This window comes from Mytilus trossulus, chromosome 11, assembly GCF_036588685.1.
Source record: "Mytilus trossulus isolate FHL-02 chromosome 11, PNRI_Mtr1.1.1.hap1, whole genome shotgun sequence".
In the NCBI taxonomy this organism is placed as follows: domain Eukaryota; kingdom Metazoa; phylum Mollusca; class Bivalvia; order Mytilida; family Mytilidae; genus Mytilus; species Mytilus trossulus.
In genome coordinates, this window is record NC_086383.1 from 37,483,060 (window position 1) to 37,510,180 (window position 27,121).

At 31.4% G+C, this 27,121-nt stretch overlaps 1 protein-coding gene across 1 annotated transcript; it reads right to left on the bottom strand.

The window, feature by feature from the left end:
* Positions 1-3,928: 3,928 nt before the first annotated feature.
* LOC134690020 (deleted in malignant brain tumors 1 protein-like) lies at positions 3,929-27,121 on the bottom strand. The gene is made up of 16 exons (XM_063549990.1): positions 26,944-27,121; positions 25,726-25,864; positions 24,540-24,727; positions 23,493-23,631; positions 22,559-22,746; positions 20,104-20,242; positions 19,206-19,396; positions 18,137-18,275; positions 16,888-17,078; positions 15,437-15,575; positions 14,591-14,781; positions 13,860-13,998; positions 12,998-13,188; positions 11,950-12,088; positions 10,531-10,718; positions 3,929-5,293 (listed from the first exon to the last, which is right to left on the bottom strand). The coding sequence occupies exons 1-16, from the start codon at positions 27,119-27,121 to the stop codon at positions 4,959-4,961; spliced, it is 2,814 nt and encodes a 937-aa protein (XP_063406060.1). The 3' UTR covers positions 3,929-4,958.

Sequence of the window (27,121 nt, forward strand, 5' to 3'; positions counted from 1 at the left end):
GGTACATGTGATTATTGACTTTCCAAATTGATTTTCCTCTGAGTTCAGTATTTTTGTGATTTTACTTTTAAACATGTTTGCGGTATCCCAACCCTCCCCTAACCTGGGACAGTGATATAACAGTACAACATAAGAAAGAACTATACAAATCAGTTGAAAAAGGATTAACTCATCAAATAGACAAACAAATAAAAGTGGACGTGGCCGGGTACTTATACATCCCGACACAAAAAAGACACAATGAACAGATCTGAGAGTACTCGCAGTTATCTGACAGCTAGTTCAAAGCCATTAACATGATTAACAACTAATAAAAAAAATGCCTCTAAGACTAAGCAATCAATCCGTACACATCTAACATGCAATGGATTTAGTATAAAGACGTCATAAACAGCCAGAGAAAAAAATGTGTCTGTTTGTGTTGTGCAAGTTGACAATTTGATGAAATTTGATGCGACTGTCATACAAGTGGGAGTTTAGCTAGCTATCAAACCAGGCTTTAATAACTTAAAACAATGTCAAGATCATACCAAATTGGAAGTCTTCGCCTTTACTTTGATATGTACTGCTGAATTATTGTTCTATTTATTTTCCTAATTATTTTAATTCTTTTTTCTATCATCAATGTATGCATATAAAACCTATCAGTTGTCATAACACAGATTCAATCCATGCAGATCATTACAAACAATCATAATAACAAACACTCTTTTTCTTTATACGTTCTAGTTTAAAACTTAAAGTAAAACATATATATACATTACATGTAAAATAGAGCCAATGAAACCATAGGCAAAATAATTCGTTGTTTCAGAATCTGAAGAACTATGGGTACTCTCAAATGTACATTTTGTACACCAAAAGGAAAATAACGTCATGTCATTGGTTGAATATCAATAATTTAGAACGTGTTTAACCAATTGCAACATTTTGATGTACATTTTTGAAAATATTACCCAGAATACTTTAGATTCTAATACGGCGAAATAAAACTGAGCACTTGAAGAGAAACCGTCACCCTACTAACTTCTTTATTTTATATTTGATTAATTTACGGACCTCAACAAATTTGAATAACTTGCATTCCAATTGTGCCCTATTCTTGCAGACTTGTTTCTTTATTTACAAGAGGCTGATTTCATACATGAACTTCTTAGGAAGAAAGATAAGAAGTAAGCAACATCCATTAAATGTCCGCTATATACATGTGTAGTATGGCTCTCACTAAATAGTTCAAAATTTGGTGACTATGTTGAACGCATCTATCCTCTCGAACTAGAGATAAAGGATACAACAGACACAGTTAAGTCGGACTCATATTTGACTTACATTTTGAAAATGACAATGAGGGTCGGTTGAAATAAGAAAATTAACGACAAAAGAGATGACTTCAGCTTTCCAATTGTGAACTTTTAATTTGTAAGTAGCAATATTCTGCATCACCTGCATACGGGGTATATATCTCCCAATTGATACAATATTCCCGTGCTTGTATTTCTTATCACGATTTTCTTGATAACGGATTGCTGCTCACAAAGAACTATCAAACGAAGAGTTTTATATGGTAAAGTTAAAATCATCCATTCGTAAATTTTACTGACGCCATCACGAATTGGTTGACCGTTATGGAATAACCGTTTCACAGATGATGTCGAATTGTTTGCTTACGTTGTAACTACAATCCCCTTCCCTTTCATGAATGTGACTTACACCACTTACTGAATTACACTATTTACCGGATTTGTTATAACAGGAACCCCCAAGGGTGATTGGGGTATAGACATATGGTCACTTGGTCTTCTCCCAGCCGGCAGTAAACAGTTTGCCGAAGTGGGGCGTCCGTTTGGCTGAGCGGGATGTATCAAGATCGCAGTCACGTCCGGTAAGAAGGTGGACTTTAAATCCGATGCCTCGTGTAAGGAGAGTGTCACGCTCTTTGCACGTTAAAAACCCTTGCAACAACTCTTTTGATGGGTCCGTAGGTGGCCTGTTGCAAGGCAAAATGTCTGTCCCTATCCAAGATACCTTAATTTTCAAGTGGCAGTCCGAATTTTCCCGACCATCATCCCATATGGTCTATATTGTATCAACCTACCTATTGTATTTATTGTGAACTTGTTCTCGTCCTGAATATGAATGAGATATTTGCCACTGGACGTTTAGCAACCAACAATCAATCAATCAATCAAGTTATTATAACAGGATCAACACATCGGGTGCCACATGTGAAGCGGGATCTAGATACCTGTCCGGAGCACCTGAGATCACACCTAGTTTTTTGTGGTGTTCTTGTTGCTTACCCTTCAGTTTTCCATGCTGTGTCAAGAGTATTTTTGTTTGTCTGTTTGTCTTTTTAATTTTTAGCCATAGTGTTGTCAGTTTATTTTCGATTTATGAGTTTGACTGTCCCTCTGGTATCTTTCGTTCCTCTTTTGCAAAAATTGGCTATGCTAAGAAAACTCATACTGGATACGTTACGTGATAGGTTCTGTCAGGATTATCCCTTCAAAGTCTTCGTGTACACATTAGTGAAGTATTACCAATATCTTGTAGCAGCAAGACTTTGCATTGAAAAGAAGCATTAACAAATTTAATTTACTGTTGTTGGTATTGTATGAAAATGGTAACCGTCATTATCCGTAAAAGGGGTTTCTATGGGAAATTGCATTGTCAATACCTTCAGATATGCAACCTCATGGACAAATTTTAAATGTAACGTACCCCTCCCCCCCAAAACGGAAAACCATTTTCACGAAACCGAATAAGCAATAACTGCAACATTCCCGACTCGGCACAGACATTATCCGATGACAACGACGAATTCAACCATTCGGTACCAAGTTAAACATCCTACACACATGACTGTCACACATAGTTCCACGATATCGACTACTATGTGTGAAAAACGAAAATATGAAACACGTCAAAAATGTCAAAACGGGTACATCAGTCAACATTATGTAGTAATCATTATCACTAAAACAATACACACTAAACACAATCAACGTTGAAAGACAAATAAAACAAATAAGTACCAAAGTACAACAACCTTATCCCAGGATGAATAGTACCATGTCATGTACAATAGATAGTATTACAAGAATCTTAACCAAAACACTTATATTCACAAAGGCAAATATAGGATAACTCTAACACGTAAGTTAGATGATAAACCTAGTCAGTAATTTGATTCTATACTTGAAGATCATCTTGTATTATTTGTGAAGTTGTTACAGAACAGTTATTAAAAAGGGGTTGGTGTTTAAGATTGAATTTAAAAAAAAAGGTCTAAACAAAATGTTTCATGCTTGTTGTTCCTCAACTGTCTACGTATACAGTGGTGATGTTTAACAAAGTCTAAGAACAGCTGCAAACTCATTAATACTAAATTGAATTGCGTTTTGGGCTTAACATAATGCGATTACGGTTTTTAAAATTAAAATCGTCTCGATTGTCATGGATTAGGTTACTAAGCTGACTTATTGTGTCAAATTCGAGGAATGGGTCTGAAAATGAGACAAAAGAAGTCGTTTCTGTAGTTTCAATAATGTTTAGATCCAGAGGATATATCATTGGAACCCAATCGTTAAAGTTTGGATTGGTAAAAAATAAAGCATCATCAACCTCGATCAGAACTCAAAACAATTAATCACCAGCAAATGCCTTCCAAAACTGAGTAAGGTATCACAGAATTGTATAAATAATTACTTTATCTACCGTAGCAGAAACAGTTGAATGGTATATGCTGGAATTTGCAAATTAGAGAAAAAGTTAAATTAAAAACAAAGACATGCAATCTGTTTTTGAACGTCTAATGATATATTACTGTAACGAAATATTCGACACAAAACATGTTTATTAGCTAAAAAACTTTAGTAGAAGATATATGTTAATAGAAATTTTGACAGGCATATTGTCTACTGTACACTACAGGCAAAATACACATTGCTATCCTTAAATAATTAAAATCGTATAAACAATTCTTATTTACAGTTTAAAAAAATAATTGATTGCAAAAAGTACCAATGCGAAATGTTGGATAACAAGAAAAAATAATTGTATTTGTTAACATTGCGAACAGTATTTTAGTATCTTTTTCTGATACATGTATTCGTCTGGTCTTATGAATGAAAACCTATCATGCTGTATAATAAAGAAAAACAATCGAGGCATTGTGACTCTTACATTAAAAAAAAAAACTTTTTAATAACTAACCCAGAGGCATTGGAAACGTCATATTGATATGGTTGTTATCAAAACCAGGCAGATTTGTATTTTGAAACACTGTGAATTAACTATCAGTAATTGATCTATAATATGTATACAATCATTCACTGGTCATGTTCTTGTAAAGAAGCTACGCCGAAGATTGCAAGTACTGCATACTACAACATTTGTGTCGATAATTTCAGCTGAAGGAATTATGATCTACAGAAATATATGTTCAAGGATAGCTGCATCACGCCAATTTCATTTAATTGTCATTTGAAAATATAACACTCCCCTTTCCATCACAAAAAAAAAATGGCAACAAACATACATTAAAATGATAGGACAGTTATACTTGTCACTGTTCAAACACACGTATAGCCTTTCGATGTTCAAATAAAAGATCAACATGATCAACAACTGACAGTGTATCATGGAAATCGCACTTTAATATGTTACGACACTTATTATGATGAAATGCATAACAACCACAACAACAGATACATGTAGTACTTAGCATGATGGAACTTTCTTATTTACAAATATTTGACACAACATAACCTATTTGGCAATGTTTGACAATGTTTGCGTTTCAAAACTAAGAGGAGTACGTCAAAGCTAGTTTCTCAGGTGTCAATGGTAATTGGACGTACGAAGTCACTGTTTTGATATGTTAACTAGGACAATACATGTAGTTATCGACAATTTCATATTCGTCTTGATTTGACAACGATTGCAAGCTGTTTTGATCATGTATATGTATCAAGATTAGGATCGCTGATAACATATGTTGGTTCTCCCCTAGAAGCATTTAGCTCCAAATAATCTGAACTTGTATTAATTATATTTATTGTATTTATAGCATTCTGGTCTATATAGGCATATTCATGTTCCTGTTCTGTGTCTTGATGGTCAGGTTCTTCAAGGTATATTCCGGATCTTGAAGAACAGTAGCGACGTCGACCCAAGACGATAAGTATCACGACTACAGCAACAATTATAACAACAACAACACCAATTATAACAAAAACAACAGCATCCGCACCATTAGTTAGACTTCTGATGTTCTCATTCGGTGTGACACCTGAGGATTAAAAAGAAAATATTGTATGTTGAACTACCCTAAATAAGTTAAACCCACACCCTTCTTTCAGAAATGACACTCTTGATTTTGAGGACAAGCATCTTCGCTTGTCCGAGGTTACGGCCCCTTTCCTCCTCTCCAATCTTGGCGGATTCAGATAAAATTTTGGAGACACAAGGTAATAATTTTCATTGGTTGCAGTCGAAACTCGCTGCACTCAATCAAAAACGCTCAAAAGATGATCAGGTGTAAATGTAGAAAGTGTATATAAACAATTGCCACGTGCTTATTGTACAACAGGTCTTTACATCCCTAAACACACGACTATATTAAGTAAAAAATTGAATCTTTTTGATAAATTAATTTTAAAAGTAAGAATGCACAAATCTTGTGATTTAAAAAAAAATGCTTTGTTCCAGGTTATTTATCTGGTCATAGCTATGCTGGTGTACTGAGCATACTCGTGGGATGATTATAAAGCTCAAAATATTCCAAATATGTAGAAAGTGCTCACAAGGAACTAGCCATTTTTTTTTAAAACGTTGTCACAGCATTTAGCATTCAGAAAATCAATCAAATGCAAATTGTTTATGATGAGGATATTATCCATCAACAATTTGCCCAATTCATGTACATTATTATAGAAAGTAAAACGATACTATGATACATACATTAATATTAAGAATAATGTATTCTTTGGAAATCGACCATCGATTCCCATTTCAAGCATTTAATTCGATTTAATATTGTCACTTTATCTTCATCATTTTATTATTCTCATACCAAAATGAATTTGCTACATTCGGCATGTTCAGTGTCATAAGACATCTTATATACCTATATGGAGTTATTTTCTTTCAGAACGACAGGTCATTCTTTTTCAGAATCAACCCGGACGATACCATGTTTCAATGAAATATGTTCAGGGGCATAAAATAATGACCTGTGTGAGGTCATGATTTTCCTTGATAAAAATGCAATCTATAATTTACTTCAAAATTTTATTCGTCTGATAGTTTTTTGTTGCCGATTTGGAAATTTATATTTAAAAGTTCAATTGATGATAGATGTAAAAAAAATCCTTCATTGCCCGCATTTTAATTTTAAAAACAAATCGTGTGAAGATTTGTCAATCTATCGCTAAAATAAAGAAACATTATCATATATGTGAGATGAATTTTAAATATAGACTTTCATAAAGAAAAAGCCAGATTTAACATATTCGTGTGTAAGATTTTGAAAATCTTATTGAGTCACACTGAATAGGTTGGTTGATTTTTGGTTGCTTGCTTAACGCCCAGTGGCAAATATTTCATGCATGTTCAGGACGATAAACGCTGAAAAGGAAATCATACTGTGACCTACATGTATTTATATTCGTCTTCGTGTCAGTTCTTAACTTTTTTAAATTTATGTACACCTTTTACCCTATCAAATGGTCAGCTAATAAGATAATCTAATATTCTATTGAATAACATAAACGTAACTCAGAAAAGGGTCGGGTGCTGACGGTATACAATTATATCCTGATTATGTGTTAATAAAATGTATTGCTACTCAAAAGATAATCTTTCTGAATTTTTCATACTATTCAATTAAAATTGTTAATAAAAAAATAACCACTTTTCCGAGACAGAAATGAGATTACAAATAGAAAATAAACATACCCTCCCCCTTTTCCATAAACTAAGTGGTTCAATAAATTGTGTATGGATAATATTTTTTAAAAGGTTTATATTGAGATTAATTAGTGAGTTTTATTTCACATTCTAAATGAGCCATAGGGCGTATTAAAACATGAACGCATTAGAAAGGAATATCCCATTTAGTGTTGTTGGTAATATATGATACTATTTTTGCAAATCTTTATAAAAAAAAAAAATTTGACGGTATATAAGTCAGATAATGCATATCTTTAGGTTTTTCTTTTTTTTTTTTTATTTATTATTTAACTCTTTATTAAACAAAATTTATAAGTTTACGAACCTGGTGAATAAAACAAAGATGTCAATATATGTTTATTTCGAGTCCAACCATACGAGGAAATTAATGTTTGATTCCTTAGGGTTTCCTATTTTAAACCCTAAAAACACGTTTTGGTTGGACTTGTTTTATTCACCAATCAAAATGACTTTTAGAATACTTATTTTTTATAAGGACAGTTTCTTTTTTTTTAACACTTGAATATAAATTTATTGCACTAAAGCTGTTAACAATGACCTTACCGCTACAGCTTTAACTGTAAGGTACCCTGAAATTGTTAGTATCTATAAGAACAGGGTTTCATATAGATAAGTATTTTTTTTCTTAAATTTTATATAAGTATATTACAATTTAATACAATGTTCAATAATAATGTAATACAATTCAGTACCCTGATCTGAAATAAATGATGTATTTTCTTCTATACATGTAATCAAATTAAATAACTCCCATATAATACTCTTGTCCGAAATTGATTGTTTGGTGTCAATTATCTCGTTTAAAAATTACATGATTTAAGAGTGTGTGACATCGATTTTCTTGATCGGATGGTTTACTTTGTTTAAAGGTGAGAGAGAGCATGATTTTTAATTGATGTAAGTTGAATTTGGCTACTTTACTTCTTTTTTATTTGGATTTTAAACATTTTCGGTGAGTCTTTTCTTTATTTTTATTTATTTAGTTGAAGTGTTCCAGAGATATCTTCTTTAAGAGTGTTTTATTTTGGAGAAATTAAAGTTTGAAGCACTTGGACTGTAGTATATTCTTGTAGATTGTAGGATCTTAAGTATTCGTCCAGTTCAAATTTAAACAGATTGAATACATTAGTAGATTTATTTCTTTGATCGGATACATAGTATGATTTGTAGATAGCAAATCCTATAAGTGCCAGAATTATATTGAATCCGATATACTCATTATCTGTTATTTTGTAGCCTATTACAATGTCTTTTAAGTTAATGTTTTTATTAAAATTCATTTGAGATAAGATTTTATTAATGATTTCCCAAAATTGTTTTAAACATTTACATTCGATAAAAAAAAGTGTTGATACGCGTCTTTAAGTTGACAAAGTTGACAAAACGGACTAGTTACGATTTTCAATTTGTAGAGATTTTCTCTATTCGGTAAAATGCAAGTTATTAGTTTTCACCTAAACATTTTAAGTTTATTAAGTTTTAAATGTTGGTGTATAAACTTAAACATATATTTGGTAAAGTCATAATTTATTTCTAATTCATTTTTCCATTTATTTATGCCAATGTTTGGAGAATTTTTTTTTGAACGAGCAATTGTTACACGTTTTTGTTGCTTAAATTTTCAATTTTAATGTTTTCTTTGTTTATAATGATAAATAATCTGTTAAAATTTACTTCTGATTTGATGGATTCTTCCGTAGCTAAAATTGTTAGCCATGAGGTTGGAATTGAGTTTTTTACTTTTGAAATTTCTGCTATCCAATTTTTAGTGTTTCGCAGTTTTCTAAATATTTTATCTTGAGCAATTTTTCCCTTATCGTCAATAATATCGTTAATGTAAATAAAATCACTGTGTATCCAGTTATGCATAATAGGCGGCTTGTTTTGAACTTTTATAAATTTATTACCCCAAATAACTTGCTTTCTTATTTCGACAAAGTTTTTCAATTCTGTTATGTTCGTTTCATGAAATAAAATCCAATTTTTTATTATTTCTAAGTAAAATTCTGGAATGTCCTTAGTTATGTTATCTAGTTTTTTTAAAGTTTGGTTGTTTAAATTCATTCTAAAAATGAGGAAATTAGAACCTAATTTACTTAAAAATAATTTTGGTATCAATGTCCAATTTTCTTGTTTTGCCTGTAGCAATCTAGAGACCCATCTTATTTGAAGAGAGGAGAACTAGCTTTTTATGTCGGTCATTTTAAGCCCTCCCTGGTTATAATCTGCTACCAAAGTATGTCTTTTAACTTTGTCTTTCTTATTATTCCATATGAAACCAAAAATTTCTCTTTCTATATCAACTATTTTTGAGTAACTTAAAGCGGTAACATTTGCTAAAAAAGTAAATTGTGGTATAATGAGAGTTTTAACTATTAGAATTTTGCCTAAAATGGTTAAGTTTATTTTTTTCCACGATGTTATCAGGTTTCGACTCTTTTCAAATCTAGTATCCCAATTTAATTTTTCGCAATCTTTTTTATTAATGCCGAAATATATACCTAGCACTTTTACAGGTTTGTCCGTGTTCTCGGGGTGTCAGGATTGCTCAAAGAAACACCTCCCTACGGTCGGTCTTTCATTTGATCAATCCTGACACCCCTCGGTGTGTTCTACAACAAGAAAAACCTTAAAATATGCATTATCTATAACATAACATATTTTATTAGAGTTTATAGTTTTATACACGTTCCAACATTTATTGTTGATAACCAGATGTGTGTGTGTGTGTGTGTGCTAACTATTTCATACCATATCTTCCTATATCTATCGTGTTTTGTTAAAAAAAAAAGGCCAAGTGAACTTTTCCTTAAACTTGGTCGTCTCTCGTCGATATTTTTTATAACAATCTGCTCACCTAAAACTAATGGCCAACATGTAACCAAACGTAGGGTGTCTTTTTTCAAAAGTGTTCTTGATGACCTCCTTGCCTGTTTATTTACAAGCCATTATGACCAAAGATGCAAGAGGTGTTGAAATAGATATGAATAGAGTAAATTTGTCAGGTATTTTTACTATTAAGATCTACCTTTCATTTATATCGAAACAGACGACATCTGTAAGGCTGTATTACCCTTTAATGTCATGTTTTTTTTTTAATTTCTTAATTTTATCATTTCAGTTCTCAAACTAAAATGCATATGAAGAATATCTCAATAACACTATTTATTTGACTAACAGGATATACAAATATATATAATCCCTGTAATATGATCCCTTAAAACATACAGATTTTTTTTTATCAAAAGTATCAGGATTATAATTAAGTACGCCAGATGAGCGTTTCATCTACATAGGACTCATCTGTGATGCTTTCACCAAATAGTAATTCAATAATGAATAAATGGTTTGCCCCCCGTATAGACAATAAAAATAAGGTTTTGGTTTTAAATGTAAAAAAAAACCCAGAACATTTCAAAATGCCATTTCATTTATTCTTGAGTTTGTTGGATATTTTATTTGTTATTATACGACCATTGGTAACTTAAATGCATAATCCGATATTTACTAGTCATCTCACAATTGTTTGAACGTTTGTTTTGACCAAATGCATACCTGCATGTTCCGTTGAACAGTTGAGAAAGCAATGGATGCCAACATCATGATAATGACTACATGTTGATGTGTCTGTATTGAAGTTACAATGCAGTAGTTCACTTTCAGAGCCAGAACATTTGACATCATTCAACCAAATTGGACCGACACCATCCCGTATTAGAGATCTGGGTTGCATGATTCCAGAACTGTTAACAAATGAACGATACATTGGATTATATATTTTCTACTTTCCGGTCAGAGATAATGTTATTTCAGCAAATTTGAATACTACGCTGAATACAGAATAACAGTTATAGACCTGTTCGTCACTAGTATATGTTTGTAAAACATAAATGGTCATTTAAAACTGTATAACTCTTACATGCTTGAATGTACAACAACAAACTACGTCACGATCTGTTCCAATTATTAAGTATAGGTTCAGTACAATAGCAATCGCAAGCGATTAACTACTACAAATATATTCAGTTCTGGGTAAGGGAATTAGAAAAAAAACGCCTAGTAGTTTCCAGTTCTTTTCGTTGTATAAAAAACAAGGTTAGCATTGCATCCATTTCATTCGTAGTGGAAACGAAATCAAAGAACCACATATGACATATTGTAAAGAAATTCATAACTATAAAGAGATATAATCTGTATTTCATAAAATACGTGTGATCAACAAAGATTGACATAGTTAACAAACCTATCAAAACCACATCACAACTTAAAGCTTCTTCTGAGCATGTGAAGCTCCATGCTTTGCATTGGCTTAATAAACTACAGAAGATACAACAACAGTAAAACATCTATAAACTTGGCTTCTAGGAAGTGCTTTTCAGCTTTTCTCTCACTTAATTTTAACTAGTTGCTAAATTACTACCATAAAACTTAATATTACCTTTAAAATAACGTACGTGAAAATAGAAAAAAAAAAATACATTACCTGGACGGGTCTGCATGGATTAGGTTCACATTGTTATAAAGAAACTCATCGTTATTAAATTGAGAATGGAAATGAGGAAATTGTCAGAGACAACAACCTAACCATAAAAAAACAGCAACAGAAGGTCACCAACAGGTCTTCAATGTAGCGAGACATTCCCGCACCCGGAGGCGTCCTTTAAGCTGGACCCTTAACAAATATATCCTGGTTCAGTGTTGTTAATTGTTTTGAAATATAAAGGCTTTTCTACATCAGGCATATATTACCTGAGCTGTTTTTGTCAAAACTTTTAGAAATTTTATTCTTGAATACTCTAGAACTTCGTAATTTATTTGACCTTTTTAACTTTTTTGGATTCGAGAGTCAATGATTGGTCTTTTATAGACGAAACGCGCGTCTGGCGTTTATACTAAATTTAGTATTGGGTTTCTATTATGAGTTTATTAAAATGAATTGTGCATTTGATATCTCTCACTTAACGTAATACAAACCAATATCCAAGCTGTCTACATGCTATCTCTGCATCGATATTCTCAAATTGATTATCACAAACAGTTCCCCATTCACCTTTATATTTCATTTCCAGTCGTCCTTGATGCAGAGCGTAACCAGCAGCAATACGCAAACGACCTGTAGAGAAAGGTAATGAATAATTATAAATGTAATTTTTGTGAGAGGTGGTTAAAAGTGTGTTCATATTTTCTTTTTTTTCTTTTTTGACAAGGTTTTTTGAAAGCATTCAGATTAGATTATTTTGTGTTGCTAAGTCTTCAGTTTTTGATGTTATGTTGTCTGTACTATTATTTTTCTGTTTGTCTTTTTTGTTGTTAACAATGTTGTTCTCAGTTTATTTTCAATATATGAGTTTGACTGTCCCTCTAGTATCTTTTGTATCTTTTTTCTATAATAGTCGCACTCAATTCCATATTATACTGACATTGATGTGTAAAAAAAGTTAAAATATACATAAAAGGTTATATTATATAAAATGGGTATACAAGTCAACATTGTGTTATGATCTTCCGCACTACAAAAACAAATTACGTTCATAAAAAACAAGTTGTGCAATATTTTGTTGTAAAATAACTCATGTTTTGAATCGATTTTTATTTGCATATGTACAAATTCTTCAAATATGTAAAAAAAAAATAAAAAATAGAAAAACAATCTTAAGATTTTATTTGTAAACTATGAAATTAAAGTTCACTGTTACACAGCGTTGATTAATTAGACATAGAGTAAAAAAAGAATATACATGTTGCTTAATGTTTCAGTATACATGGTATACGAAAAAAACAAACAAAAAACATTGAACTTTTTGTAGCTGAGACTTGCGTCAGTTCATTTAATCAACACATATTGTATCCTTCATTGAAGGCATACTAATTCCATTCGATCAACATCGAGATAAAATGCAAGGAAAATGCAATATTTATACAAAACGCATAGTTTGTTGATGTGTTTTATGCCTTAATGAATTACTAAACCAAAGAGTATTCTTGTTTTCATTGCTTAAACAGTTTTATCTGAAATTCATACCTTCATCTTCTGTTGAACAGCTGAGAAAACAATGCACACCAACATCATGCCAGTAGTGTTCACATTGTAATGTTACATTATTGAAATTACAATCCAGTAATCTGCTTTCTGAACCAGAACAATTTAAGTCGTTTAACCAAATGGCACCTTTACCATGACGTATCAGATTTGCGGGCTGCATGATTCCAGAACTATGGACAAATGAAAGACGTAAAGATTCATATACTTTGCATTAGGTTCCATTCAGCAATCTATGTTTTAAACTCTTAATTTTCTGTAGATTGCAGAAGAAAGCTTTTAACACATGTTGATATAAAGAAAATGTTGTCAAGATATTAGACATGTCCACGCTATAACCAAATTATTCTTGTATGCTTGATATATTTCATATATTATTAATCGACTTTAACCTTTTCATTTAGTGTGTATGAGTAATGGAATAAAGGTGATTAACAAACAATGTTTTAAATTATGTGATATGGAAACAAAACTTGCATCACAGTAAAACAATGCGTTAATAATGGAATCAAACATATTATGTCATTTCTTTTTTATTACAAGAATATGCATTATTGAGATGACATTTTTTTGTTTTGTTTTAATTTGATATCAACGGCTTTTATATCTCCACTTGCTCTCTGCTGACTACATGTTTTCAGTGTATACTTTCACAACTAAACAACTGTAGTGGAATATCAAAATATTTTTTTTAAATGCGGCTATCCAATAGAACCATCTAATAATTTGATATTTCTTTATTACTTTCTGAATTCTAATCCGGTTCATTTGGACCAAAATGAAAGGAAGGGAGTTATTATAAATACACTGTATACATAGTATTCTTTTTAAACGTGATATATACCAATATCCGAGCTGTTTACATGCAACTTCTGCATCAACATTCCCAAAGTGATGTCCACAAACTGTTCCCCATTCACCTCTATACTTAATTTCCAGTCGACCTTGATGCTTAGCGTAGCCCGCAACTATGCGCAAACTACCTGCAAAATAAATGTTTTATATTCCGATGTTAGTGTTGGATAAACTTTTCTGTCTTCCTCATTTAACGAAAACGCATACATTTTCCAGACAGTTCACTTATATATGGACATATAATTGAAACATAATGCTATCATTATCGCCTATAGATGAGTAAACAAAAAAATAAACATGTATCATTTGTAGCAAAAGAGGAACACAATATACCAGAGGGACAGTCAAACTCATGAATCGAAGGAAAAACTGACAACGCTAGGCTAAATATGAAAAAAAGACAAACATACAAACATCAGTACACATGCAACAACATAGAAAACTAAAGAAAAAGCAACGCGAACCCGACGTCATTTTTATCGACAAACACATAGTAACATCAGTAAACAATTTTCTTGAATTACCAATTTGTAATATTTCTACTTCTAACATTGTATTCAAACCAAAAGCACGGAATTTTGCAAAGACAAATAAAATATAGATACATGACAATACTGCATGTTTTTTTAAGGTAGTTATGTTGCATCATAATGTCTATTTTTACAAAAAAGTATTCGATAAATATTTAACATGGATCAAACGTTTGATCAGCCTTCATACCTTCATCTTCTGTTGAGCAGTTGAGAAAACAATGGACACCAACATCATGCCAGTAGTGCTCACATTGTAATGTTACATTATTGAAATTACAATCTAGTAATGTACTCTCTGAACCAGAGCAATTTACGTCGTTTAACCAAATGGCACCTGTACCATGACGTATGAGATTGGCAGGCTGCATGATTCCAGAACTATGAATAAATGAAAAAAATACAGATTCAGGTACTATGCATTACGTTCCATTCAATGATTTATGTTCTGAACTCTTAATTTGCTGAAAATTCAGAATAAACAATTTTACGCATGTTGATATAAAGAAAATGTTGTCAAGATATACAAATGTCCACGTTATTACCAAAGTATTTCTCCAAGCTTAATATATGTTATATGTTATTGTTCGACTACAATAATTCAATTTAGTATGTTTGTGTCATGGAATATAAGTGATTTCTAAATTTTTTGTTTAAAATTGTTTAATGCGGGGAAAAAATTGAATAACATTCCCAAAATTCGTTAATGATGTAATCAAAATTATTATTTCATTTCTTTGTGATAACAAAAAATAGTGTTTAGAATGAATTTATAGAAACAAATCAAGACATTGTGTTGTTTCGTTTTAATTTGATTTCAACGAATTCACATTTCAATTATTCTGTTATTTCAAAACTGAACAACTCTAGTTCAATATGAAATCTTTTTTTGTTTAAATCATCTGTCAAATAAGACCATCGAATGGTTGAATATTACTTCTTGAATTTGAATCCGGTGCAATTGGACCAAATAGAAATGAAGAAAATTATTAAAATACACTGTCTTAATGGTTTTATGTTTAAACGTAATATATACCAATATCCGAGCTGTTTGCATGCTACTTCTGCATCAACATTTCCAAAGCGATTTCCACAAACTGTTCCCCATTCACCTCTATACTTAATTTCCAGTCGTCCTTGATGCTTAGCGTAACCCGCAGATATACGCAAACTACCTGCAATAAAACATATTTTATATTCAGAGGTTGGTGTTTGGGAGACCTTTCTTTATTACATTACTTAACGAAAATGCATATATGTTTCAGATTTTAATCCTATATATGGAGATTATAATCCTATATATGGACTCAGATTTGGAACATAATGCTACCATTATCGCCTATGATAAATTAATATCGCATACAGAGCCATATTTATAGATTTTCGTTGGTTATTTAAATGAAATCGAGTTGAGCTGACCACTGACAATCTGTTTATCGCTAATTTACATATTACGACGTTGATTGTTTCATTGAGAAATGTACGTGTGCCCCGAGTTTCTAGTAATGACTTTCATATTACTCAATGGTTTTAAGAATGAAAACAAATCAGTAAATAAAATCAAAGGAAGTTTAAGTAAAATAACGATAAACTGTTTTTAATTATGTTTACATGAAACATGTCAATGTAATTAAAAAAAATCACAAGAGCAGTTCTATAAAACTGTAAGTTTATGTGATCATCGGACTAACCGATAATCTTATCCAAGAATTAAGAAAAAACATATATATTTTTGCTTTTATTTGTAAAACAAAAACATGAAAGACATTTTTTTCAACACAAATCTACCTTATTGATTATTTAAATTCATATGAAACAAGTAACTAGTGAACAATTATGTTAAATAAATGTTGGAACCATTTTTTTGAAAATCTAAGTCTTCTGCGGAAATTTTAATCATTGTGTACGGATCACTAACGCATCCATATCGCATAATCGTCATTTTATTTTTGCACATGACTTTCAACAAAGAGTAAACGCGACTAATAACAAGTTTTATTTATTTCTTAGTTAAGTAAAAAAAAAACATTGATCATTTGTAGCAAAAGCGCGACGAAAGATACCAGAGGGACGAAATATACCATAGGAACCAAAGTTACCAGCGGTACAGTCAAATTCATGCATCGAAAAAAAAAATGACGACGCCATGGCTAAATATGAAAAAGACAAGCAGACAAACAGTAGTACACATGACACAACATTGAAAAATAAAGAATAAGCAACATGAACCCGACGTCATTTTAATCGACAAACACATAGTAACATCAGTAAACAATTTTCTTGAATACACATTTTGATATATTTCTACTTTTTACCACTGTGTTCAAATCAGAAGCCGGGAATTTTGCTAAGACAAATCAAATAAAGATACACGACATAACTGGAGGTTTTTGTTAGGTAGTTTTGATGTATCCTAATGAACAAATTTTACAAGAAAGTATTCGGTAAATATTGAACATGGATCAAACGTTTGATCTGCCTTCATACCTTCATCTTCTGTTGAGCAGTTGAGAAAACAATGGACACCAACATCATGCCAGTAGTGCTCACATTGTAATGTTACATTATTGAAATTACAATCTAGTAATTTACTCTCTGAACCAGAACAATTTACGTCATTTAACCAAATGGCACCTTTACCATGACGTATACGATTTACGGGCTGCATGATTCCAGAACTATGAATAAATGAAAGACATATATATTAATATGCTATGCATTAGATTCCATTCAAGAATCTATGTTCTGAACTCTTCATGTTCCATAAAATGCAGACCAAATACATGTCTTATTACATATGTTATCGATTGACTTCAATCACTCCATTTAGCATGTTTAGTGTGTCTGTGTTATGGAATATAAGTGATTACTAAATTATTTGTTTTGATTTTTTTTTATGCGGAAACAGAAATGTTATAACATTCCCAAATGTTTTAATAATGGAACCAAAAATATTATATCATGTCTTTGTCATAACAAGAATTTATGTTAGTCTTAATCATGTTTAGAAAAAATTTATAGAAACACACTAAGATATTTTGATGGTTCGTTTTCATATCAACGGCTTTAATATCTCATTTGCTCACTGCTAACTAAATGTTTTCAGTGTGTGATTTCACAATTTAACAACTACAAATGTATAGTTGAATATCAATCTTTTTTTTCATTCAGCTGTCGAATGGTTTGATATTATTTTTTTTAAATTTTAACCCGGTGCATTTGAATCAAATAGAAATAAAAAAAAACTGTCTACATATTATTCTATTAAAACGTAATATTATTAGTTACATAGTGTGTCAGTGATCTAGTCCGGCATTTATGGGGTCAGTCAATTCGATACGGGGTTCGCGCAAAGCTCCAATCCCCATATGAAATTTACTGACCCCATATATATCGTATAATGTCACTCGCACACTATGTAACGAATTTATCTTACAGACTATTTTAACGTGTGAAGATTTACAAAAGTGACCTATCGAAATGAGCAAGTCCTAAATACTGTCAGCATAAAGAAACTATATCTCAGTACCGTTTTGTTTTTATTATGGGACGCAACACCACTACAATCGTGTATGGAGTAAGCCCTGCCTCCCGTCTCACTAATATGGAACATAAAGGGACGCGGGTGCAATAAATCCGGCATCCCTACATACCTTATATGAAATATACACGGTCTCCACGCAGACACCTTTAATCAATTGTATTGCTAGAAGTGTAAAGGAGGTAAGATAAATACCAATATCCGAGCTGTTTGCATGCTACTGCTGCATCAACATTCCCAAAGTGATGTCCACAAACAGTTCCCCATTCACCTCGATAATTAATTTCCAGTCGACCTTGATGCTTAGCGTAACCCGCAGCAATACGCAAACTACCTGTAAAACACAATATTTTATTTTTCGATGTTGGTCTTGTGTAGACCTTTCTTAAGTTCACCAATTAACGAGACCGCTCGTATATTTTTTTCCGACAGTTATCCTATATGTGGAAACAGAATTAGAACACAATGATACGAATATATCGTCTGTAATAAATGAGTGGCGAACATAGAGCCATATTAATATATGATCGTTAGTTATCTAAACGCAATTGCCTTTCTCGCTTGAGCTGTGACCAATGATAATCTTGTTATCGCTATTTTATATATGACGACGTAGATAGTTTCATTGATGAATGAACTTTTGACTGACTGCTGAACAATAATGTTTAAAAAATTATTGAACTGATGGATTTATATACGCAAACCTTAATCTTATATGGAAGACTTGATAATTTGTTACGCATCCATACCGCATAATCGTCATTTATTTGTTTTAATGACTTTATAATAAAGTAATCGCGACTACTACACATATTTTGTTTAGTTCTAAGTAAACAAAACAAAACAAAACAGTTATCATTTGTAGCTAACATGTACGTCATTTTACTCGACAAACATATAGTACACACTTTTTCTTGAATACTCATTTTGTATATTTCTAATTTAACCATTGTGTTCAACTGAAAGCGAGGAGTTTTACGAAGACAAATAAAATATAGATACATGCCATCACATAGGGTAATTATTTTGCATCCTAATTTATATTTGTACAGAAAATTATTCGTTCAACATTAAACATAAATCAAACATATGATAAACCTTTTTATCATCATCTTCTATTGACTAAATGATAAAACAATTGATACTAACACCATCCCATACACGACGCACGTTTTGTTGATGTGTTTTGCACCTTTATAAATTACCTTACCAAAGAGTATTTGCATATGTTTATATTGCTAAAAAAATGATTTGACCTCCATACCTTCATCTTCCGTTGAACAGTTGAGGAAACAATGGATACCAACATCATGCCAGTAGTGTTCACATTGAATTGTTACGTTATTGAAATTACAATCAAGTAATTTACTCTCAGAACCAGAGCAATTTACGTCATTTAACCAAATGGCACCTTTACCACGATTTATAAGATTTGCGGGCTGCATGATTCCAGAACTATGAATATATGAAAAAACATACATACTTAGATACTATGCATTGTATCCCGATAAGGGATCTATGTTCTAAACTCTTCATTTTCTGTGGAATGCAGAAAGAACATTCTTACACATGTTCGTTAAAAAAAGTCTTTGATATCAAAAGTTCCACGCTATTACCAAACTATATCTGTATGATTGACTTATTTTATACGCGTTTAATCGGCTATCAATTATTTCATTTGTGTTTTTTCTATTCTGGAATATAAATTATTACTAAACTATTTGTTTTGAAATTTTATTGATGCGAAAAAACAAAACTAGAATAATATTCCCGAAAAAAAACGTTAATGATGATTTCACGACTAGTATATCATTCTATTGTGATTACAGTAATGTGTGTTATTCTTCATCATGTTTATAAATAATTTATAGAAACCAAATCAGACATTGTGTTGTTTACTTTGTATTTGAAATAAGAGGCTCTCCTATCTTCACTTGTTCACTCACTGCTGACTAAATGTTTTCAATGTGTAATTTAAAAAAATAACTATAGTCAGAAAATTAAATCTTTGTTTTTATAATTCAGCTGTCAGAAAAACATTTCATTGTTGGATATTACTTTTTGAATTTGATTGCGGTGCATTTGGACCATATATATATTCAAAAAGGAAATTATTATAAATACACTGTCTAACTGGAATTTCGTTTAAACACGATATATACCAATAGCCAAGCTGTTTACATGCTACTTCTGCATCAACATTCCCGAAGTGATTTCCACAAACTGTTCCCCATTCACCTCTATAATTAATTTCCAGTCGACCTTGATTCTTAGCATAGCCCGCAGTAATACGCAAATTTCCTACAAAAAAATAATATATTCGGATGTTTATCTTGGGTAGACCTTTCTTTATTTCATTACTTTATTCATCATTTAACGAAAAATCACATATTTTTCCGACAGTTATTCAATTTATGGACACACAATTGTAATTAATCGCTACCATTATCGCCTAGTATAAATGAATGCACATACAGAGCCATATTTATAGATTATCGTTGGTCATCGCAACACAATTGACTTTCTCGTTTAAGCTTGAACGACGAAAAGAAAAGAAAACAGATGGAGTTGAGATGACCAATGATAATCTGTTAATCGCTATTTTACGTATGAGGACGTTGTTTTTTTTTTGGACAATTGCTGGTGCTCTTAGTTTTTGGTAATACTTTATATCACTCAACTGTTTTGAGAAATGAAATAATCATTCAAGAAAATCAATGTTAATATCAGTAATATAACGATTTAAATAACTATGTGAAGCAGCCAACTATGCCATTTCAATTGAAAGAAAAATCATCGGAGCAGTTCTATGAAAACTGTAATTTTTTGTGAACATCAGGTAACATACAATTTGATAAAAGAATTAAGAAAAAAAAAAACAATAATGCATGTGTGTTTGTGTGCTTTTATTTGTGAAAAAAAATTAATAAAGTCATGTTTACAACACACATCAACCTTATTGATGATTTGAAGTCATATGCGAGTGACTCGTGAACTATTATGTTTACCAAATCAAAATTGAGAAAAAAATACCCGATTTTGCAGTATAATGATTACACTTTGAAAGCATCCAACATGCATTACCAACATTTATCACTGATAAGGAAAATTAATACTGTCATCAGGAACATATAGTTTGTTAGATATATTATTTCTGGCTGTCACATTGTATGACCTTTAAATTTGTCAAAAGGTAATTTTGAGTTTTTTGTACACAAAATTTTCTGCTTTTTCTTTCTTTTACATATATCTTTCTAATATATTAATTCTAGTGTTTATATTTATTAACCATGCATCGATGTATTTTGTCACCTGCCTGATTTTTTTTTTATTTGATCGTCAAAACCCTAAATTATCCTTATCCGCTTCCGGCATCGCATCCGATATTGTATTAGTCTGGCATGCGTTTTGTTTGCAATGTTGTTTTTGTCAGATACGATTTAACTCGAATTTACACATTATTTGTCGTCAATTTTCTGTATAAAGCTAGCGGTTGAACAACATGAACATCGCTGTCATGAATAATAATGTTGAAAATAAGTTTTGAGGTCGTTAATTAGGGGACTTTTGTAAAAAAAGGTTTGCAAAGTTATTTTTTTATTTTCTTTAAAGTGGAATGTTCGTCAGGCATATTGGGTGTAGCTAAAAACCATGTCGAAGGTTCAACGGCAAAACGTCTCCAGATTTGAAATTGCCGCCAACAGCATGAACAGTTGAATTTATATAATTGAATACTGACGTAGTTGACTACGTATTGACGACACACAAAATTCCTACGACTTTGGCCATTTATAAAATCTAAAATACTTGTCTTTAGAAATTTTCGGCGATTAAATATTCCATACATTTGTTCCTTGATATTTGATTCAAAAGCTCAGGGGATATGAATGAACGAATGAATATTTTATTTGCGAAAGCATCAATAATATGCTATAGCAATACATAAACAAGTATATACAATGTGACAATAATAAACAATATAAGGATTCATAATGTGGTCTACTTCCTATGTGCAACTTCTAAGCTTTTTGGTGATTCGACGATCTTTTAAGGTTTTTCTGGTTATACGTTTTGTAATCCAGAATTAAAAGTATGAGACAACTGTTCAATTAGTTATAAATAACATAATATCCAGCTAGATAATAACAATAGCACGTGTTTCAGCAATTATTGGGTAAAACACAAAACTAGGGCACTAGCATAAAGCAGCGTAACTGCCTAATGAAAACGTATTATAAAAAAAAACATATGCATCGTTTTGCTTTTTAATTTGAAGTTTCATATGACTCTAAACATAGAGTAAACGCGACCAATAAACATTTTCTATTTATCTTTTGGAAAAGAAAAAAAAAATAAACATTGATAATTTGTTGGAAGCATGTGTGTAATTTTACTCGACAAACAGACAGTAAACACTTGTTTTCTTGAATACACATTTTGTAATATTTCTACATTTTCAATTGTGTACAACCAATAGCGAAAAAATTTGCATAGACATATAGAATTAAGATTAAAGACAATGACGGAGGTTTTGGGAAAAATAATTATTTTGCATCCTAACATATATGTTTTCGTCGAATATTAAACATGCATCAAACGTTTGTTTTGTCTTCATACCTTCATCTTCTGTTGAACAGTTGAGAAAACAATGAATACCAACATCATCCCTATGATCACATTGTAAAGTCATATTATTGAAATTACAATCGAGTAATTTACTTTCAGAACCAGAACAATTTACGTCATTTAACCAAACGGCGCCATGACCATTCCGTATAAGTTTTGCGGGCTGCATTATTCCAGAACTATAAATAAATGAAAGACAACCAGAATAGTGAATATAAATAACGATTCAATTAAATATAAACATTTAAAAAAGAACATCAGATGTTAGTTCAATTCAGTAGAACATTCCAACATCTGCTCAATCAAATAGCAAGCACAAAGTTGCCCATATACATATATACAGTCCTTATGTGGTTTACTCAACTAGTAAATACTCTGTTAAGCAGGTGAACTATGATATAAAGATATTTGGTAAATAATTGTGCTAGCCATAAACTTACTTATCTTATGCAGAATCCCGGGTATAACACATTTTTTTTTGCGTTGGAGTGTGCATCTATCATGTCTATAAATTATTCATTATTTTTTTTATATGTATTGGTTTTGATATTATATTTGTTATTCTCATCCAATTGTGTCTAATATTCAGTCGGTTTCTGCGTGTGTTACATTTTAATGTTGTGTCATTGTTCTCCTTTTATATTTAATGTTTTTAGCCCCGATTTTGGTTTTTGTCCATGGATTTACGAGTTTTGAACAGCGATATACTACTGCCTTTTTTATATCATTTCATTATATAGAATATATAGGTTTTATCATGAAGGTATGTTTTTCTTAATCATTTTATGAAAGAGTTTAAAGAGTCAATCTTAAACAATTAATTTGTTTCGTTGCAATATTCCAGTCAAAGGCTTTCATATTTCCACTATCTCGAGGCTTTTTTTATTGCTATATATGTGTTATTCTGTTTTAACGTGCTACATACCAATATCCGAGTTGTCTACATGCTACCTCTGCATCGACGTTCCCAAAATGATTATCACAAACCGTTCCCCATTCACCTCTATACTTAATTTCCAGTCGTCCTTGATGCTTAGCGTAACCAGCGGCTATACGCAAATCACCTTAAACAAAAATTGCTACATGCAGCTGTTTGTCCCTGAGATATTTTTTTCATCCATTAATTAGCGAACACACACACTTTTAGTTGGCCATACTAAAAAGAAACACAGAACAATATTTGGACAAAAACAAAACAAAACCAATGTTGTCACTATGGGTATCATAGTAGGCTATTCAAGTATAAATAAAATTAAAAAAATGTATGCAATAGTATTTGTCATGATACTTTTTTAGTAATTGACTTAGCCTCGTCATTTGTGAGCTGAAACACGTACAACAAAGAACTCCCCACAACAAGAAGCTCTTTTGTCGAAATGTGGAAATAAGGACTTGTTGTATACTGAAACGGAATCAAGTTGGTTTATTGAAATCGAAGAAGATTAAAACCCTGACAATCAAATATATCAATATGTTTCTGCTTTGCTATACATAAATTAGTCCTGGTATCTATGATGAGTTTTTTTGCAACCACTGTTTATTTCTCCCACACGTAATCAGCATTTTTTGTGCTGAAATGAATTATCATTGATTGGTTATATTTATAAATTGCATGTTTACAAAATTTAAGTTTTTTGAAAGACTAAAGCTTTTCTATCTCAGGCATTGATTACATTAGCTGTATTTTGCAAAACCTTTAGTAATTTTGGTCATCAATGCTCTTAAACTTCGTATTTATTTGGCCTTTTTACTTTTTGTTGATTCGAGCGTCACTGATGAGTCTGTTTACAAAATTTTAGTTTTTTGAAAGACTAAGGCTTTTCTACCTCAGGCATAGATAACCTTAGCTGTACTTGGCAAAACATTTAGTAATGCATATCAAGTCATATGGTAATTTATTTATTTTCTACGACATTAGTATAGCATTTTGTTAACTCTTACATTGCTTCGAACGTTTGATCAATCTTCATACCTTCATCTTCTGTCGAACAGTTGAGAAAACAATGGATACCGACATCATCCCTATGATCACATTGCAATGTCACGTTATTGAAGTTACAATCCAGTAATCTACTTTCTGATCCATTGCAATATACGTCATTTAACCAAATGGCACCGCCACCATTCGAAATAAGATTTGCAGGTTGCATGATTCCAGAACTATGAATTAATGCAAACAAAGAGGGTTAGATATTCGTTAGGATTCATGAAGAATTATATATTCTTTCAAGAAACTTACAATTTTCAGCTGAATATAGAAGATTATTTTAAAACATGTCTGTGTAAATAACATGGTGCAATTTACGTCATTAAACCAAATGGCACCACGACCGATCCGTATAAGATTTGAAGGCTGCATGATTCCAAAACTATCAACAATTTTAAGACATACAGGGTTAGATAGTATGAAAGAGGGACGATAAATACAAGAGGGACAGTCTACTTTCAATGCAGGGATCAATATTATGTTAATAACTGTCAAGGTTAGGTTAAATGCAGATGACAATTTTGACACCTGTTTGTATTAAAAACATGGTGTCGATCTACCCAAAAAATTATAAAATCAGAAAAGTTATTCAATTTTACATAGTGATAGTTCATTTGTGTTTTAATCGACTTGCAAACCCAGCCTATAATGTGTTTTTTTATGGTAAATACATGTTCACTAAATAGTTGTAAATGTCTTTAAGTTGTCAGATGATGAACCCCGACAACCATCAACATAAAAAGGCTGATATGAAACGTTCACAAATTCTGCATGATGACATTTTATAGTATTTCATTGTATATACCATACGATTTATACCATACGAATTTTTTTTAAGAAAGTATGTTATCTATTATCATTTTCAAAAAGACTTGATAGATACCAAATCAAACAATAAATATATGTATTTAAAAGGCTTTCATATCTTCACTAGCTCACTCATAAATAAATGCTTTAGAATAAATTATTTCTAAATTTTTTAATTTTGTTTTTTGAAATCCTGATTTCATTTTATTTAAGCTGTCGAATGGAACCATAAAATCGTTAACTATTTTATTCTGTTTGAATATTATACACAACACTATCCGAGCTATTATTGAATATATAGATAAAAAGAAAAGATTTATGAAAACGCTGTCTAAGTGGTGTTTTGTTTAAACGATATATATACCAATATCCAAGCTGTTTACAGGCTACTTCTGCATCAATATTCCCAAAATGATTATCACAAACTGTTCCCCATTCACCTCTATACTTTATTTCCAGTCGACCTTGATGCTTAGCGTACCCCGGAACTATACGCAAAGTACCTGCAGAAAAAAGGAGAAATACAGCAGTTTTTCCATATTAAGGAATGATTGAAGACTTGTTCAGAAAGTCATATTTTAGATCTCCTAACTATTTGAAGAACAAAACAAAGGTTTTCAACATGGGGATAACAGTAAGGTTGTCAATTATCAAAAAAAAAATATAATAACAATAAAAGTGTATGCAATAGTCGTTGACATGATACTACTGTTAGTAATTGACTGAGCTCAACCATATGAAAACTGTACAATAAAGATCTTACAACTTTGTACTTGTTTGGGTTTATAAAAAGATTTGATTTGAGAGTCACTGATGAGTCTTATGTAGACGACACACGCGTCTGGCGTACTAAATTATAATCCTGGTACCTTTGATAACTATTATCAGTTATCAAAAGATTGTAAAATACTGAATTTTAACAAAATGTAGCAATTAAATAGACATAAGGACTTTGTGTTTGCTAGAACAGAATCACATTGAGTCTTGTGGGGTTGCCCAATATGTGGAGTAAAACTTACACTCTGCCAAATGAAACAGATCAAAATGTTTCAGCTTCAAAACGAGCTACCATATGTATCCAAACGTATGAGTTGAACAGGGGAACAGAACAAATAGCTACCATTGTTGCCTATTGCGTAATTTATTGTATCTATTTTTTTTAATCCGCCACATTAAGTAAAAGTAAAGATGTTTTCTAATCTATTTCTTGTGATCATCGGGGTTCCCGATAATTTTTTATCAGCCTGGGTTTGTAACATATAAAATTGAAATCCACTTTTACATGAAAAAACTAATAAATTGATGACGTAACTCGAAAAGCTAAATTGTATCTGTAGGTACCTTAAAAATGACGCTAGTAGTAAATACATGCGTCAGTTTACTAAATAAACTCCTAGTAAACACTTGTGTTTATTAGTAAGCATTGATGACTTCTTCTTTGACCCTGCGTTCAATGGAAAACGAGAAAATGGTTCGAAGGCAAATTCAATATGTAGACATATAATATAATATATGTATCTTTTCCAGAAATATTTTGTTAATGCTAACAGTGCTTCAAACGTTGATTTTTTTATCTTCATACCTTCATCTTCTGTCGAACAGTTGAGAAAACAATGGATACCGACATCATCCCCATGATCACATTGCAATGTCACGTTATTGAAGTTACAATCCAGTAATCTACTTTCTGATCCATTGCAATATACGTCATTTAACCAAATGGCACCGCCACCATTCGAAATAAGATTTGCAGGTTGCAT

What these genes read in the sequence shown, in the direction of transcription:
- LOC134690020 (XM_063549990.1), bottom strand. Translation starts at nt 27,121, where the DNA reads ATGCAACCTGCAAATCTTATTTCGAATGGTGGCGGTGCCATTTGGTTA. An exon ending in CTGTTCAACAGAAGATGAAG is followed by an intron (nt 20,243 to 22,558) that starts GTATGAAGACAA and finishes ATTTTTTTGTAG; the next exon opens with GAAATTTGCGTATTACTGCG. An exon ending in TGCAAACAGCTCGGATATTG is followed by an intron (nt 17,079 to 18,136) that starts GTATTTATCTTA and finishes ATTTATTCATAG; the next exon opens with TTCTGGAATCATGCAGCCCG.